The 16962-nt window shown below is 43.9% G+C and overlaps 1 protein-coding gene across 19 annotated transcripts in view; it reads left to right on the forward strand.

The window, feature by feature from the left end:
- KCNMA1 (potassium calcium-activated channel subfamily M alpha 1) overlaps positions 1–16962 on the forward strand; it is an 856444-nt gene that overhangs the window by 741469 nt on the left and 98013 nt on the right. For all 19 annotated transcript variants that reach the window (XM_040320626.1, XM_040320627.1, XM_040320632.1 and 16 more), the window contains 2 exons: positions 5848–6072; positions 7738–7930. In XM_040320626.1, coding sequence (XP_040176560.1) covers positions 5848–6072; positions 7738–7930 — 418 coding nt within the window. The remainder of the gene's footprint in view (positions 1–5847; positions 6073–7737; positions 7931–16962) is intronic.

The following is a 16962-nucleotide window of genomic DNA, read 5'->3' on the forward strand; positions in this document are numbered from 1 at the left end:
CGGGTCTCCCGGTGGGACGGGAGGCCCGGTCAGAGCGGCGAAAGGCGGCGGGAGGGGGGGGATGTCCCCTCCCGCTCCTCCGGCATAACAACCGAGCGGCTTTTAGCCGCATCGGTTGTTATGTTTGGATAGCCGATCGCCCGCTCTAAACAACGGTACCGGGATGATGCCTGCGGCTGCAGGCATCATCCCGGTATAACCCCCGAACCCCGCCTCGTTAATCGCGTGATAAAAAGATTGACGGCGTTAACATGGGTTTGCGTTAACGCCGTTAATAGCGCGTTTAACTGACAGCACTAATATATATATATATATATATATATATATAAAATTTAAATTGGGATACTTATTGCTTTGCTACAAAACTGAGGTACTCTCCATATGGGAGGGGTTATATAGAGGGGAACTTCCCTTATAATTAGGGTGTGCCAGTGTCCCGTGATGTACTCCAAGAAAAGGATTTTACAGGTAACCGGTTTAAAAAAAATCATATTTTTCTGACCTGCCGGGTCCCAAAGGGTCTTGTATAGACTGGGGGGGGGGGGGGCACCCCATTTTATTTTTCTTTATTTTTCCAATAACCAACCATAATTTCAACCGCAAGTCATTTTAAATGGCATTTGACTCATTTGTTTTGTTTTTTTCTTTAGAAATTTCATTTTTGTTGCAGCATGTTATTTATATATATATATATATATATATATATATATATATATATATATATGCTACAGATGTGCCACTTTACAGGCAGGCACATTAAGGGGACCTCCAAGCACTGTATTTAACTACTTACCCACTGGGCACTTCCTAACCAGACCAATTTTCAGCTTTCGGTGCTCTCACATTTTGAATGACAATTACTCAGTCATGCAACACTGTACATTTTTTGTCCTTTTTTCACACAAATAGAGCTTTCTTTTGACTGAAAATTCTTAAAAAAAAAAGCATTTTTCTTTTGTTTCTGTTATAAAATTTAGCAAATTAGTAATTTTTATTCATAAATTTTAACCAAAATATATACTGCTACATATCTTTGATAAAAAAAAGAGAAAAATTGGTGTATATTATTTGCAGCGCTAATTTACTGTAAGTGATCTCAGATAAATACTGAGAATAGTGACACATATATCCACATGAATGAATCGTGCAACAAACTAATAAACCATAATATAAGACAGTAGTAATCTGTAATATACTTGTTAAATAGGAAGCAATAATGTTCACTACATAAAATTGTCCTTGAAAATAAAGTGGTATTTAAAGTCCAACTGTGTTCCAAAAAGTGAAATAATATATTCAGACCTAAACGTGATTAGATGTAAAGAGATATTGATAGAAGATCTGCCACCATATGCTTATAAGGCTTAACAGAAGGATAGGAACCCAGATGGAAATACACCCACTGAGTCAATCAAACTTTTAATGCTATTACACCAAGGAACAGGATACCTCCACAGATATGAACTCCAAGGAACCAATGAACAAAATTTCCAGTTTAGTGAACCCAAGCGGATATACTGTATATCAATATTTGCAGAAAAAGAAGAAAACAAGAGGGCACATAGCATGATTCCATAAAATAACTTTGAGCATGTTTATTTAAATGAAAGAGTCATGCCGCGTACACACGATCATTTTTCGGCATGAAAAAAACGTTGTTTTAAAAAAATGTCATTTAAAATGATCGTGTGTGGGCTTCACATCATTTTTTGGCTTCTGAAAAACGACAAAAACTTTTTTTGAGCATGCTGCATTTTTTAACGACGTTTTAAACAATGTCGTTTTTCGGGTTGTAAAAAATAATCGTGTGTGGGCTAAATCGACGTTAAAAACCCACGCATGCTCAGAAGCAAGTTATGAGACGGGAGCGCTTGTTCTGGTAAAACTACCGTTCATAATGGAGTAAGCACATTCATCACGCTGTAACAGACAGAAAAGCGCAAATCGTATTTTACTAACACGGAATCAGCTAAAGCAGCCCCAAGGGTGGTGTCATCCGCATGGAACTTCCCCTTTATAGTGCCGTCGTACGTCACCGCGCTTTGCTAGAGCATTTTTAAAAAACGATGGTGTGTGGGCAATGTTGTTTTAATGATGAAGTTGAAAAAATGTTGTTTTTTTCCAAATGCCGAAAAACATCGTTTTTTTTTCATGCCGAAAAATGATCGTGTGTACGCGGCATAACACTCGCATTTGTGATGATAAAAAAGTGCTTTGGAATAAAAAATGTCAGTAACAGTGGCACCAGTAGTCTTTCCCACTGATGCCACTGTTACTGACATTTTTTAATCCAGTAGACTCTGCAGACAAGACAACATCTGGATATGATGTTGAGCACGTGCATTCAACTTTTTTGGTCAACCATGGCGAGGCCTGTTCTGAGTGCAACCTGTCCGGTAAACCGCTGTATGGTCTTGGCCACTGTGCTGCAGCTAGTTTCAGGGTCTTGGCAGTCCCTAGGCCATCTTTATGTAGAGCATTTTTTTTTTTCAAAGTATCAGAGTCCGGGTATGATAAAGTTTGAAACACAAAATCATAAATTATAATATAATAAATAACTAAAACTGATTATAACAAATAATATTACTTTCAGTGTCTGATGACGAATTTCCCCACAAATCACTATTGTTAAATTCTGCAAGTGATTCTAATTTATTATCGCTGTTTTCTAGCTGGTCTAAAACCACTTTTGACATATAGGGACACTTTTTGTTTGCTATGGACAATCTACAGTTTCCAGGCAGAAAGAACAGTCTTTATTGTATAAAAGTGCATGCAGGTCACTGGGCAGACCACTAGGGATAAAGGGGGTGTGTATTTATCTGTAAGATTACAGTATACTGTATGTATATTGTGTTTTTATTTTTTTGAATTTGGCTCCGATCTCCGCCCCGTGCCTCGTAACGTCGCAGGGAACAGAGCTCGGCGGCACACGGGCACTGTGTGTATCAAGCGAGGAGACAGCTCAATTACACAGTGAGGAGTCATCGCAGGATCCAGGGGACAAGGTAAGTAAATTCCGCCTGGATACTGCGATGCAATCTCGAGTCTGGCTCGGGGATACCGCCAATGGTACTGGATTTCCACCCCGAGCCAGACTCGGGATTACCGCCAGGGAGGTTAATGGCTGTGTGTTGTGTTATTTTGAGTGGACAGCAAATGTACATTGTTATACAAGCTGTACACTCACTACTTTACATTGTAGCAAAGTGTAATTTCTTCAGTGTTGTCACATGAAAAGATTAACTAAAATATTTACAAAAATGTATGGGGTGTACTCACTTTTGTGAGATACTGTACATAGCTTGAAAAAAAATGACACACGTCTAGCGAGTTCAAACTGAAAAACATTGTCTGACCTAACAAATCTCAATTTTCAGTGCATCACATAGAATGTGGGGTTCACATTTTGTCATTTTTAGCTTAGAACCTTTGAGATAAGGTTGAGCAGAATTACAGCATGAATGTATGGTCAACAAATCTGCAGGAATGTGATAGACTTTGTTTAACCAGTAGAGTACCGGGCCATCGTCAAATGACGGCTCCACGGTGACTCTGAATATTCAACAGGATGTCATATGACGTCCTGTATTCCTGCGGCCACTGGGGGGCGTGCGCGCGTGCCCGGCGCGTCCCCGAGATGTCGATGGGCGTGCCTGGTGGTCGCGATGTCTGCCAGGTACCCGCGATCGGTAACGACAGAGCAGGGACGTGGAGCTCTATGTGTAAACACAGAGCTCCACGTCCTGTCAGGGGAGAGGGGAGACCGATCTGTGTCCCTTGTACATAGGGAGATCGGTCACCTCCCCCAGTCACCCCCCTTCCCCCACAGTTAGAACACAATACAGGTATACATATTAACCCCTCCCTCACCCCCTAGTGTTAACCCCTTGAATGCCAGTCACATTTATACAGTAATTAGTGCATTTTTATCGCATAAATCGCTGTATAAATGTGAATGGCGCCAAAAACGTGTCAAAAGTGTCCGATGTGTTCGCCGCAATGTCACGGTGACAGTAAAAAAATCGCAAATCGCCACCAATACTACCGTGTTTCCCCGAAAATAAGCCCTACCCCGAAAGTAAGACCTAGTGCAATTATCAGGGTGGGCTGCAATATAAGCCCTACCCTGAAAATAAGCCCTATCAACGTTCACAAAAAAAACTGTAATCCATTACTGTATACTGGTGCAGTGTCTCCGTTTATTACGGTTTAATAATATGTTTTACAGCCACTGGAGGTCCTCTTTTATTGTCCCGGCTGATGTCTGCAGCCCCTTTCTATTCAATGTACGAGCAGGCTGACGTCAGCGGGATCTCGGCTTTCATCCTCTCCTCCCCGCTAAGGTTGCCTGGATCTCGGGTCTTCTCTCTTATCCTCTCCCCCGCACTGATGTCTGCAGCCCCTTCATCTTCAGTGTATGGAGCGGGCTGACATCAGCGGGATCTCGGCTCTTCTCTCTCTTCCTCTCCCCCCACTGATGTATGCGGCCCCTCCCTCTGCAAAACACGGAGGGGGCTGACGTCAGCGGGGATCTCGGAGAAGAAGAGCAGATCACACGTGAATGCCCAGGGGAGCTGTAAAAGGTATTTGATAAGGACTTTAAGCAAGATGTTTTTTTTAATATTTAAACTGACTTCTTACCTGACAGTGGGAGGGAGGAGGGGTGGGGGTGACACAGGAACGGTATAATTTCTTATTGATTGATTTATTCATTGCTTTTTAGAACATGGAGAGGGGTAAATGATGCAGCACATGCACTGTGCTATCTATCATGCGTTAAAAGGAACTGTTTGTTTTGTTTTTTAGGGTTACAACCACTTTAATGCCGTAACTAAATAAGCCCTACCCCGAAAATAAGCCCTAGTGTGTTTTTTGTAGAAAAAATTTATATAAGACCCGGTCTTATTTTCGGAGAAACACGGTAGTAAAAAAATTTATAAAATAAAAATGCCATAAATCTATCAGCTATTTTGTAAACGCTATAACTTTTGCGCAAACCAATCAATATATGATCATTGCGATTTTTTTTTACCAAAAATATGTAGAAGAATACATATCGGCCTAAACTGAGGGAAAAAAAAGTTTTTTTAAAAAAAATTGTGATATTTATTAAATAAAAAAGTAAAAAATAGTGTTTTTTTTTTAAATTGTCACTATTCTTTTGTTTATAGCGCAAAAAATAAAAACCGCAGAGGTGATCAAATACCACCAAAAGAAAGCTCTATTTGTGGGAACAAAATGATAAAAAAATTGTTTGGGTACAGTGTGGCACGACCGTGCAATTGTCATTCAAAGTGCGACAGTGCTGAAAATTGGCTTGGGCAGGAAGGGGCGTAAGTGCCCGGTATGGAAGTGGTTAATCTATGCTATAGGGTGCTTTGTAAGCAAAAGAGGGCCCTACCCAGTACAAGATAGATGTACCTGATGTCAATTGGTCTATGTATTGGCTAAAACTTTTCACAATTATAGTACTACTATAAAAAATAAAATGTCTGCTAAGTCTAATATTGAAAAAAAAATATTGAGATATAACTTTCCAATGTGCTTACTGAATTGAGTGCTAAATTTTGCCTGCTATAATCTCATGACTCAATATTTTGACTAGTGAAGCACCCTCAGACTTCTAGCAGATTGCTAGAACTGCAGGTAAGGGGTCCTGTGATGTGGTCTTGCACAAATATATGCTTGAAAAGCCATACATATCAAAGATAAACAAGGATTCACGATAAAAAAGGTACAAACTAATAACAATGCAGGTGAGTAAATATGTTGTAATGTATCCTCTGCGTGTTAATCTGAAAAAAGGTAATTTTTCTGATTTTCTCATTCTATCAATTACTACAGACACGAAGTGAAGCTGCCATGACAGTTCTAAGTGGGCATGTCGTTGTCTGTATATTTGGAGATGTAACATCAGCAGTTATTGGGCTTCGGAATTTGGTGATGCCACTAAGAGCCAGTAACTTTCACTATCACGAACTAAAACCTATAGTATTTGTTGGATCCTTGGAATACCTAAAGAGAGAATGGGAGACGCTTCACAACTTCCCAAAGGTTTCTATCCTGCCTGTAAGTACTAGGGAAAAGTATAGAGTTCACATAGGTGTGCTAAACCACAAGTGAGAAAATATAGTCTTTAGGATAACTTACAATAATTTTAAATTGTACTGCAAGTCTGGCGATTTGTTTTTTATGTGCATAGAGTGATGAGATTTCCCCCCACTTCCTGTCCTGCTGACAGCTGTTTCACTAGTCAGTAAGGGAGGATAAAAATTGCAACACAGACAGAAATAAAAGCTGTCAGGAGTTTTATCCACTCCCTACTCAACTGAAAATAAGTATTTTCATTTCTGTCTGTGTCCCTGTTGCAGATTTCCCTCTCTACCTGTCTAATAAAACCATTGTCACTGTGACAGTAAGTGAGGGGAAACTTCTCCAACAGTGCACTCCATAGCAGTGAAAACTGAACAGGTGTTCTGGCCCTTCCCAACTCTATCCAAACTAAAACATTTTTAGCTGGGCATATACTTTGATGTTATTTTTAGAGGAATTAATTTAATCACTATATCGTTAATCACAAACCATTAAATGATCAATAATGGTCTATGTTTGATACACATATTGGTATGTTTATTCATTGAACTATGGTATACCTCATAGCCTAATATATATTTGTTAAAGTGGTTGTAAACTCTCCAAAGCAACTTCAGCAATTTGTACTCCTCATACATACACCTATTGATTGCTGCCTGTGAAATTCTTCTTACTTGTTTCATCTGCTAGCAATCTGTCCCGTAAAGTTTGATTACGTCACCGGCACATGCATTTTCCCCATCCACAGGATGCTGTTAACAAATGTTCCGCTGTCTATGGCACAGCTTAGCATACTCGCGAGACTGGGCATTCATTTTCTGATTCTCCCCTTGTGACTGTGTGACGTCACAGGGGAATTAAACAGCCCTGGTTAACCGACTCCTATAGCAGCATTCATGTTGAGAAAGTGGCTTGGATAATATACGATCGCACATGTGCGAGATTATAGCAGGGGAATCAAAGAAGGGCGGAAATGATGTCAACAGGTCAGTCAGAAACAATACTTAACATGGCGCTGCCGAATCCCGGAAGACACATTTTTTACAAACTTCTAATAAACAGTAAGTAAACAGCGAATATATATATATATATATATATATATATATATACATTTACTTTGCAAATTTGTTTTCACGTCAAATGAGATGAAAATTGCGATTTGGAGTGCAGAGTTTACTTCCTCTTTAAGCAACTGTATCGGTCTTTAATTTGTTTGTATTTTTATTTCTTAAATTCATGTTAATTTCCCTGTTAGAATCACATGTCTAAATCCATGCAAACTACTTGTTCCTCGATATTTCAATGTCACAGTATGATTACATATCTAACAGAAGGGTGCAGTCAGCTGGCTGCAGCAATCGCCCTGCAGACTACCCTGTTTCCACCCTTGTATGGTCACACAAGCATCTGAAGCAAGGTGACATTGTCGCACTGAATAGTTTTCTGGTGCTCAGTTCAATATAGCCCTTCTCTATTTTGAGTTCATTAGAATGTCCACTGTAGCAATAAGACGGAATAAAAAATATATATTTTTGAGCTAGGAAAGGATGGATATTCGTTATTTAACTAACTTCCCTGTTAATATGATCTGATGAAGCCTACATTTTCCCTCCCTTCCTGCTTGTTTTATCTTTCCTTTAGGGCACACCATTAAGCCGAGCTGATCTAAGGGCTGTCAACATTAACCTGTGTGACATGTGTGTTATCCTGTCAGCCAATCAGAACAATATTGATGATACTTCACTTCAGGACAAGGAATGTATCTTGGCATCTCTCAACATCAAATCCATGCAGTTTGATGACAGCATAGGGGTCTTGCAAGCTAACTCTCAAGGTAAGCTAGTCCCTCTCTCACTTGGCAGTACAACCCTGAAGACACAGAGCTGGCACAAGAAATATCCCTCATTCAGCTACACATAGATCTGCTTTTTTACTTGTGACATTGCTTAACTTGCTGATGTGCTTGATGTGTCTCTTGGAGCCCATTCACAGCAGATGATCTGCACAAGTGCCACGTTAACTGCGAGATTATAACAGAGCCACTACTCTCCAAAGAGAGCAAAGAGAAAGAGGACAATAACAACCTAACAGCGCTATCATCTGTTTGAAAAAAGCTGCTACATAGAGTTGCGAGTGAATTGGAGCAACAAACATGGCCTGCAATTTCATTGCACATTGCTTTTTTTTTCTGTAAAAAAATTAAGCTTGTTGTAAATCAGAAACAAAGGGCTATCAAACATATTGTATTTCTTAAAGTGTTTGTTTTTTTTCCTTTGATAGTTACACTTCTCTAGTGAAAAATAGATGGTCATTTTAAGACTATTCTTTGGTGTTCAGGTTCACTGATAAAAACAATATCATTGTTGGTAACCAGCAAGAATTTATGAAAGATTGTTCTTGCCAAACCAACCTGTTAACATCCTATGAGGAAGTGAGCTGTAATCAGGATAGAGGAAAGCCTTTGGATGTGATGTATCTGGGTTTCGTCATTTAATAGGGTACCCTATAAACGCTTAATTTACAAATTGCGATCTGTTGGCAATGATAATAGTATATGTATCTGGATAGCACATCTTGTGAATGTTTTCGAGTTGTGCATGGGGCACCTCAGGATACTGTCCTGTGACCAGTTCTTTTAAACTTGCTCATAAATGATATAGAGGTTGGTATAAATGGTTAAATCTCAGTGTTTGCTAATGATACAAAGCTAAGCAGGGTGATAACGTCACAACAGTATATAGAAACTTTACAAGAAGACCTCAATAAAATAAAGGGGTGGGCAACCACATGACATGTGAGGTTTATTATTGAAAAATGTCAATTAATGCACTTGGGTCTAAAATCTGAGTGCAAGTTGATCGCTTGGAGAACCTCTGGGGAAATTGAGGATGGAAAAGGATCTGGGGGTTCAGATCACAGGCTCAGCAATAGCATGAAATGCCAGACTATTCTTATGCATTAAAATGGGTATTTAGTCAGAAGCTGAAACTATAATTCTTTCACAAAACTCTGGTTCGACCACATCTTGAGTATGTCATCCAGTTCTGGTCACCAGTAGAGTTGAGCGGACACCTGGATGTTCGGGTTCGGGTCCGAACCCGAACTTTAAAAAAAAGTTTGGGTTCGGTAACCCGAACCCGAACTCTGAACCCTATTGTAGTCAATGGGACACGGACTTTAAAAAAAAAAAAAATGCGTGGAGGTCCACGCAAATTCAATAACCAGACCCTTTAGGTCTGGTATGGATATTAAGGGGAACCCCGCCGTCAATTAAAAAAAAAAATGACGTGCGGTTCCCCCTAAATATCCATAACCAGACCCGTTATCCGAGCACGTTGACCTGGCCGGCCACAGAAAAGAGGCGGGGACAGAGTGCGGCCCCCCCTCTCCTGAACCGCACCAGGCCACATGCCCTCAACATGGGGAGGATGTCCCCATGTTGATGGGGACAAGGGTCTCATCCCCACAACCCTTGCCCGGTGGTTGTGGGGGTATGCGGGCGGGAGGCTTATCAGAATCTGGAAGACCCCTTTAACAAAGGGGACCCCCAGATCCTGACCCCCCTCTGTGTGAAATGGTAATGGGGTACACTGTACCCCTACCATTTCACGAAGGAAGTGTAAAGTCTTGTAAAAAAAAACACACACACCGTAGAATAAAGTCCTTTATTAATAAAAAAAAAAAGAAAAAAACTCCAGCGGTGATAATCCACTCGTTCCCGGCTTCCTGCTCCAACGTTGTCCTGATCCAGCGACGGGTGCGGGTGATCTCCAGCGATGAGAAGATCCAGCGACGGGTGATCTCCGGTCCAGCCCAGTCTTCCCTCTTCCTGGGCTTCCCCAGTGACGTAGCAGAGGGTACGTCAGAGGGTGCGGGGGTCACGTGACGGGTGGCCCTGCCTCCTCTATATAAGTAATGTCACAGCTTCAGCGCGTCATTCACTGGGCTGTGTCCAGCGGTGAGAGGAGGTCGGCGATGCTGCCCTCTGGATGGATGGATCTTCTCATCGCTCGACCGGAGATCACCCGTCGCTGGATCTTCTCGTCGCTGGAGATCACCCGCACCCATCGCTGGATCAGGACAACGTTGGAGCAGGAAGCCGGGAATGAGTGGATTATCACCGCTGGAGTTTTTTTCCTTTTTTTTTTTATTAATAAAGGACTTTATTCTACGGTGTGTGTGTGTTTTTTTTTTTACAAGACTTTACACTTCCTTCGTGAAATGGTAGGCGTACAGTGTACCCCATTACCATTTCACACAGGGGCCAGGTCAACGTGCTCGGATAACAGGTCTGTTTATGGATATTTAGGGGGAACTGCACGTCATTTTTTTTTTAATTGACGGCGGGGTTCCCCTTAATATCCATACCAAACCTAAAGGGTCTGGTTATTGAATTTGCGGGGACCTCCGCGCATTTTTTTTTCCCGAACTCCGATCCCGGACCCGAACTTTTTCCAATTATTCGGGTCCGGGGTCGACCCAAAGTCCGTACCGAACCCGAACTTTACAGTTCGGGTTCGCTCAACTCTAGTCACCAGTCCTCAGGAAGATTGTGCAGAACTGGAGAAATTCTAGAGAAGGGCAACCAAGCTAATAAGGGGGCTGGATGGCCTTGGTTATGAGGAATAATTACAAACAATAAAGAACTTCTCCCTGGAGAACACGCTTAATAAGGTGAGATATGATCACAATATAAAAATATCTAAAGGGTGATTCTAGCATAGAGAAAAAACTATTCTGTCTTGGGAAAACACATGGCCACTCAATGAAGTTGGGCAAGAATCTGTTTAGACCTAAACTGCGTAAGGGGTTCTATACTGTTAGAGTGATAAGGATGTGGAACTCCATTCCACAGTTGTGTCAGTGGGGAATGTCCATAATAAAAAAAAATCTTTACTTGGGTATCTTAGTCATATATATATATATATATATATATATATATATATATATATATATATATATATATATATATATATGTGTATATATATATATATATATATATATGTGTGTGTGTGTGTGTGTGTGTATATATATATATATATATATATATATATATATATATATATATATGAAAATGGTAGTGACATAAACACATACACATAGGTTGAACTGGATGAACTGATTTCTTTATTCAACCTTACCAACTATGTAACCTTTGACAAACTGTGAATGTTTCTCTCTGGCCTGCTTATACAATATATAAGCTATAGAGCATGATATAGTAAAGTGCAGTGCTACCCCCTAGAGAGTCACTGGATTTTGGGTCCCCCTATTCCTGCACATGCAGGCAACATGTATTTCTAACTACCAGAGTCCGTAACCAGTTCATGGGCTTGTTGTTTTTTTTTTTTTTATTATTATTGAGGGAAATCAACTTGGATAGGGATGAGGGTTTATGGGATGCCCAACTCAAACTTGGTTGAACAACTTGAGGATCAACTATTTTGTTATGTACAAAAAAAGGGCAGATCCTGGACTGTACTCCCTACGGAATAATGACAGTATTTAATGGATCAGTGTAAAATTTCCTCTTTTAGGAGCTCTATGTTCCCTAGATGAAACTCACAAAGTCCCAACTGTTTGCAGGAGCTCTATGCCCCCTCTGCAGAAAATACCAGTCCACCTGGCTGCCTTGAAAAGTTTCCCAGAGCAAGGGGCTTAGGTTATCTGTGACACTGTCCCAATGAAGGCTTACTAAATGTTGCATCTGACGGCCTTCTCCCTTGTTGGCCCTGGGGTGATCAGGCAGAGGTACTCACACTGGGCTCCATTCTCAAGCAGTATCTTACCACATCTGAGTATGCAGTAAGATATTTCATAGCGTTTTTCTAAAACTTTATTAGCATTTAGGAAAAAAGGCTACTAAAATACTGCATGAGGGGGCGTGGCCTGGCGCATGGCGGAGTAAGAAGCTGACTTGTGAGCTCGCGCACACACCACGCTCACGAGCGGCTTTTCGACCGACTACACGCCACCTTTCAGGTCGGTAATGGGCAGGAAGGGAGGGGGAGACACTCACCATACCCCCGATCCGGGAAGAGGCGGCGACATCGATCGCTTTTTTCATAAAATCCGCCCGGAGCAGCGTGACCCCCCTTCATCCAAGATGGCGACGGCCCATTCTGCAGGGACACACTCGGCCTCCCAGGGCTCCTCTTCCCATAAGTCCTCCTCAACCATGAGAACCAGACAGAGGGCCATTTCTCCCCCTGAGTCGGATGCGGGCTCGACCCGCTCAGCTTGCCATTCCCCTGAGTCCCATCGCTCATATGGAGGCTGGGATCTTGAGGCCTACATAAAGGCCTTGCCAACCAGGCATGACTTTGAGGCCTGTGTGCAAAGGCTAGAGCGCTCATATAAGCAGGAGATGGCTGAACTCAGAAGGGATGTTACACATAGGCTGGAGGAGGTGGAACAGAGTGTTGAAGAAACAGTCTCCACGCTGCAGGCTCATGCGTTTATCCTAAATGAACACACTGCCCAGATCCAGCAGCTCATACTATCTCAAGACGAACAGGAAAATAGGGCCAGACGCAATAACATACGTGTCCGCGGCCTCCCTGAAACAGTTGAAATCAAAGATTTGGCCCCAGTAGTTATTGGTATTTTTAATGAACTGTTGCAGAAAGATAAAGAAGACCCAATAGAGCCTGATCGGATCCACAGAGCGCTGGGGCCTAAGAATCCCAACCCAGATTATCCCAGAGATGTGATTTGCAGAGTTCATTTTTATGCCATCAAGGATGCCATTATGCAGGCTGCTCGTACACAGGAATCTATTTATTTTAATGAAACACGCATTCACCTTCTACCTGATGTGTCTAAGCTGACTTTAGACCTCCGTAGATCACTGAAACCCCTGACCGGGGCATTGCAGGCTAAACAAATCAAATGCCGGTTGAGCTTCCCTTTTCAACTATCGGCATCCCATGATGGGAAATCAGCCTCCTTCCGAACCCTTGGAGATCTCCCCAAGTTTTTGGGTACCTTTGAACTACCGCAGATACTCCTGCCGGACTGGCCGCTGAAAGCAGCAACTCCTGGATTCCAGCCCTCCTCCGGATGGAAGAGACAGTCCAAGAAACCCAAACGCTCCAGGGCGGAGGCCCCCCCACCGCCAGCTGATTGAGGGATAGAGCCCTCTGTCTGATTTTTTACCCCTTATTTTTTCTGTTCCCCCTTACTTAGGGTATGGGTCAGCTGAACTGTTTTCCAGTAGTTGTTTTGGTTTGAAATAGGTCGGAGCACTGCACCACTGACTGTTCCTGAAGTGCCTTTTTGATAGTAATGTTCTTCATTTACTGTATGTTATAAAGGACAGCCTAACTTCCCCATGATTGCCCCTTTCCCTAGGTTTGCTCTGGCCTCTCATTCCCGGGCTCAGCCCTGACCCTTGAAATTAGGAGGGCTCCCCTAGTCCTCTCTCACCCTCTTCCCTCCCCCCCACCCCCTTCCTTGCCTAAAAAATAGGCCTTGGTTTCATACTAGGGCTGCATTTGGTGTGTATATATGTTTCGCCTGGGGCCCCCCCGGTGGCACGAATACGGGAGTACGAACAGGTGCTTCAGCACCCCAGATCTGCTGGGGCTTTATGCTCTTTTTCTGCCGCCCGGGGGGTCCCAGAAACCTCAAATTGTCGTTATTTTGAATTGTTTATTTAACTCTATGCTTGCGGTGTGTGCGGGCATCTTGCCGTGTGCTGACCGCGTTTCCCCACCTAGGATATTCAGCAGGCCATGATGGCACCAGCTGGAATGTTGCTAGCAACAAGTTTAGTGCGGCCCTCAGGGCCAAGATTTTTCTATGCGGTCTCTCTCTTTCTCTTTTTATTCCTCTCTCTGTCTCTCTTTTTTTCTATCTCTGGGCCCCTTGCCCGTACCTCCCCCCCCTCCCAATTCCCCCCCGTGGTGTGCCGGCCTCTCCCTGTTGCTCTTAGGTTCCCCCCCTTGTGCTTCTTATGGCTGTCCCTACCGCCTTGAAGGTTTCCTCCCTGAATTGCCGGGGGCCTCAACGTACCGGAGAAACGGAGACAGATTCTATACCATTTTCATAAACATCGTACCCAGATTCTCCTTCTCCAAGAAACCCATTTTAGATCAGACTCGCTCCCCAAAATTGCCAGTAAACACTACCCCACCTGGTTCCATAGCACCAACCCCTTGGCTAAATCTAAGGGGGTCTCAATAGCCTTCCACTCCTCATTTACACTGGATGTTTTAGACAACTATGTTGATCCCTCAGGGAGATATATAATGCTTAAACTGTCATATAAAAACATGATCTATACTATCACTAACATCTACTCTCCCAACCAGTTTCTCTCCTCCGTGATCACCCGCCTGAAGAAGTTTAGCACGGTCAACATGATCCTGGGGGGCGACTTTAATGCTGCTCTGGTCCCCCGTTTGGACACATCTACCGGTAAGTCCTCGTTCTCCCTGGCTGCCTTGACCAAGCTGCGCTCCCTCCTCTCCGACCTTTCCCTGACAGATGTATGGAGGGTCCTGCACCCCTCGGACAGGGATTATACCTACTATTCCCCCGCACATTCCTCGTACAGTAGATTAGACTATATCTTGGTCTCGCAGTCCCTGCTCGACCTGTCACTGACGGCATCTATTGGTGTCAAATTATGGTCTGACCATGCCCCTGTCCACCTAACTCTAGGGAAGATCCCTTCCTTCAAACCCAGGACGTCCTGGAGGCTCAATGATAACCTGCTCTCGGATATGGCCTGTACAGCCGATATCATTCAGACAATTGCACACTTTAACTCTGACCACGCCCAGGACGGGACTAATCCCTTGACGAAGTGGGAAGCCTTGAAGTGTGTTCTTAGATGCAAATTCATTCAGCATGGGTCTCGGCTAAAGAAAGCTCGTACCATGGACATTAATCGTCTTCTCGGTACTATTGCCACTCTAGAGGACTCACACAAGCGCTCCCCGGAACCCTCTAAATTAGTGGACTTGGCTAATGCCCGGCGGGACCTTTTACAAATTTTTGCGGACAGGGCATTAGTGGCCAGGGATAAGGGGCGGTTTACACATTATGCCCAAGCTAACAATTGTGGTAGACTCTTGGCAAATACGCTCCAACCACGGCAGGCAAGGAAGCATATTCCCTTCATTGCTTTAACCAATGGAAGGAACGCACACAGTAACTCGGCGATTGCGGAAGAATTTCGACGTTTCTACGCGGGCCTATACAATCTCCCCTCACAAGTGACAGAGTCCCCAGCCCAGGGATCCACTTCCCGGTCCTGATGGGTTCACCCCCCGGTTTTATAAAATTTTCGCACCTCAGCTGTCTCCTTTGCTTGCGAAGGCCTTCAATGCTATTGATGAGACTCTCTGTCCGTCCCCAGGCCTTCTACGCGCCCAAATAGTTGTCATCCCAAAACCTGGAAAAGACCAGTCAATTTGTCCCAACTACAGGCCAATATCCTTGTTAAATATTGACCTGAAATTATTCACTAAAATCCTATCGGAGCGCCTCTCCCCCCTACTCCCTAAAATTATACACAGCGACCAGGTGGGTTTTGTCCCGGGCCGGGAGGCTCGTGACAATACTACCAAAACAATCCACCTAATTGCATATGCGAAACGCCACCGCATCCCGACCTGTCTTCTCTCCTGCAACGCGGAAAAGGCCTTCGATAGGGTCAGCTGGCCCTTTCTGAGAGCTACCCTTGCCCAAATAGGCCTGGGCCCCAAGATGTTGGGAAGTGTCATGTCCCTATATAGTAACCCTACTGCGTCGGTGTTGGTTAATGGCGTCGTCTCGGAACAGTTCTCGATAAACAATGGCACCAGACAGGGGTGTCCCCTTTCCCCCCTCCTTTTCGCTCTTGTTATAGAGCATCTGGCACAGGCACTAAGGGCGAACCCTAGCATACAGGGCATACCAACCCCCTCGTCTCATTGCAAGCTCTCCCTATATGCAGATGATCTCTTGCTATACGTCACTCATCCACATATCACCATCCCCTCTATTCTGGCTGAGATCACCCGGTTTGGTACTCTGAGTAACTATAAACTTAACTTATGCAAGACAGAAGCCCTGAATCTTTCACTGTTGCAACCCGTCCTGGCGGTCCTGAAATCCAATTTCTCTTTCCAATGGCGGACTAAATCTGTCACCTATTTGGGGACGGAGATACCAGCTGATCTCTCAGAAATATACTCCCTTAATCATGGCCCTCTTCTGCATAGACTCAAGCGCCTCACTGAGGATCGCCTGAATCTGCCGGTGTCCTGGTTCGGGCGTATGAACACCTTGAAAATGGACATTTTGCCCAAGTTATACATGTTCCAGGCTTTACCGATAGCCCTCCCCTCTACGTTCTTTCGGGCGTTGCGATCGATGTCAATACGATTTGTATGGAGGGACAGCCGCCCGAGACTGAAACACAAGCTACTCTGCTCTCCCATCACTAGAGGAGGGGCGGGTCTTCCGGATTTCGAGCGGTATCACGCAGCAGTGGTCTGTTCGAGGATTTTGGAATGGTTCCCTCGACCACTGAGCAAAGTAGCCACTTCGATCGAACAGGATTTATCTTCCATAGACCTTCGGGCCCTCCTTTGGGGCCACGAGGGAACGCACAAAGCTCTCACAGGTCTGTCACCCTTGACCAGGGACGCTCTGGTAGTATGGTACCAACGGAGGGCGGCCTTCGCCCTGACCAATGACCCGAGTCCATTGACCCCCATGTTCGACAACCCGGCACTCCCAGAGGGCAAGCTTGCCCATACGTTCAATGGCTATAGGAGGGACCAGTGGCCCACCGCCCGACAATTCGTCAATGCAGGCACGGGCTCTTTTGCGGCTGACGAGTCCTCCTCCCTACCGAGGGTGACTTGGCTT

Source organism: Rana temporaria, chromosome 8 (genome assembly GCF_905171775.1).
Source record: "Rana temporaria chromosome 8, aRanTem1.1, whole genome shotgun sequence".
NCBI classification, from domain to species: Eukaryota; Metazoa; Chordata; class Amphibia; order Anura; family Ranidae; genus Rana; species Rana temporaria.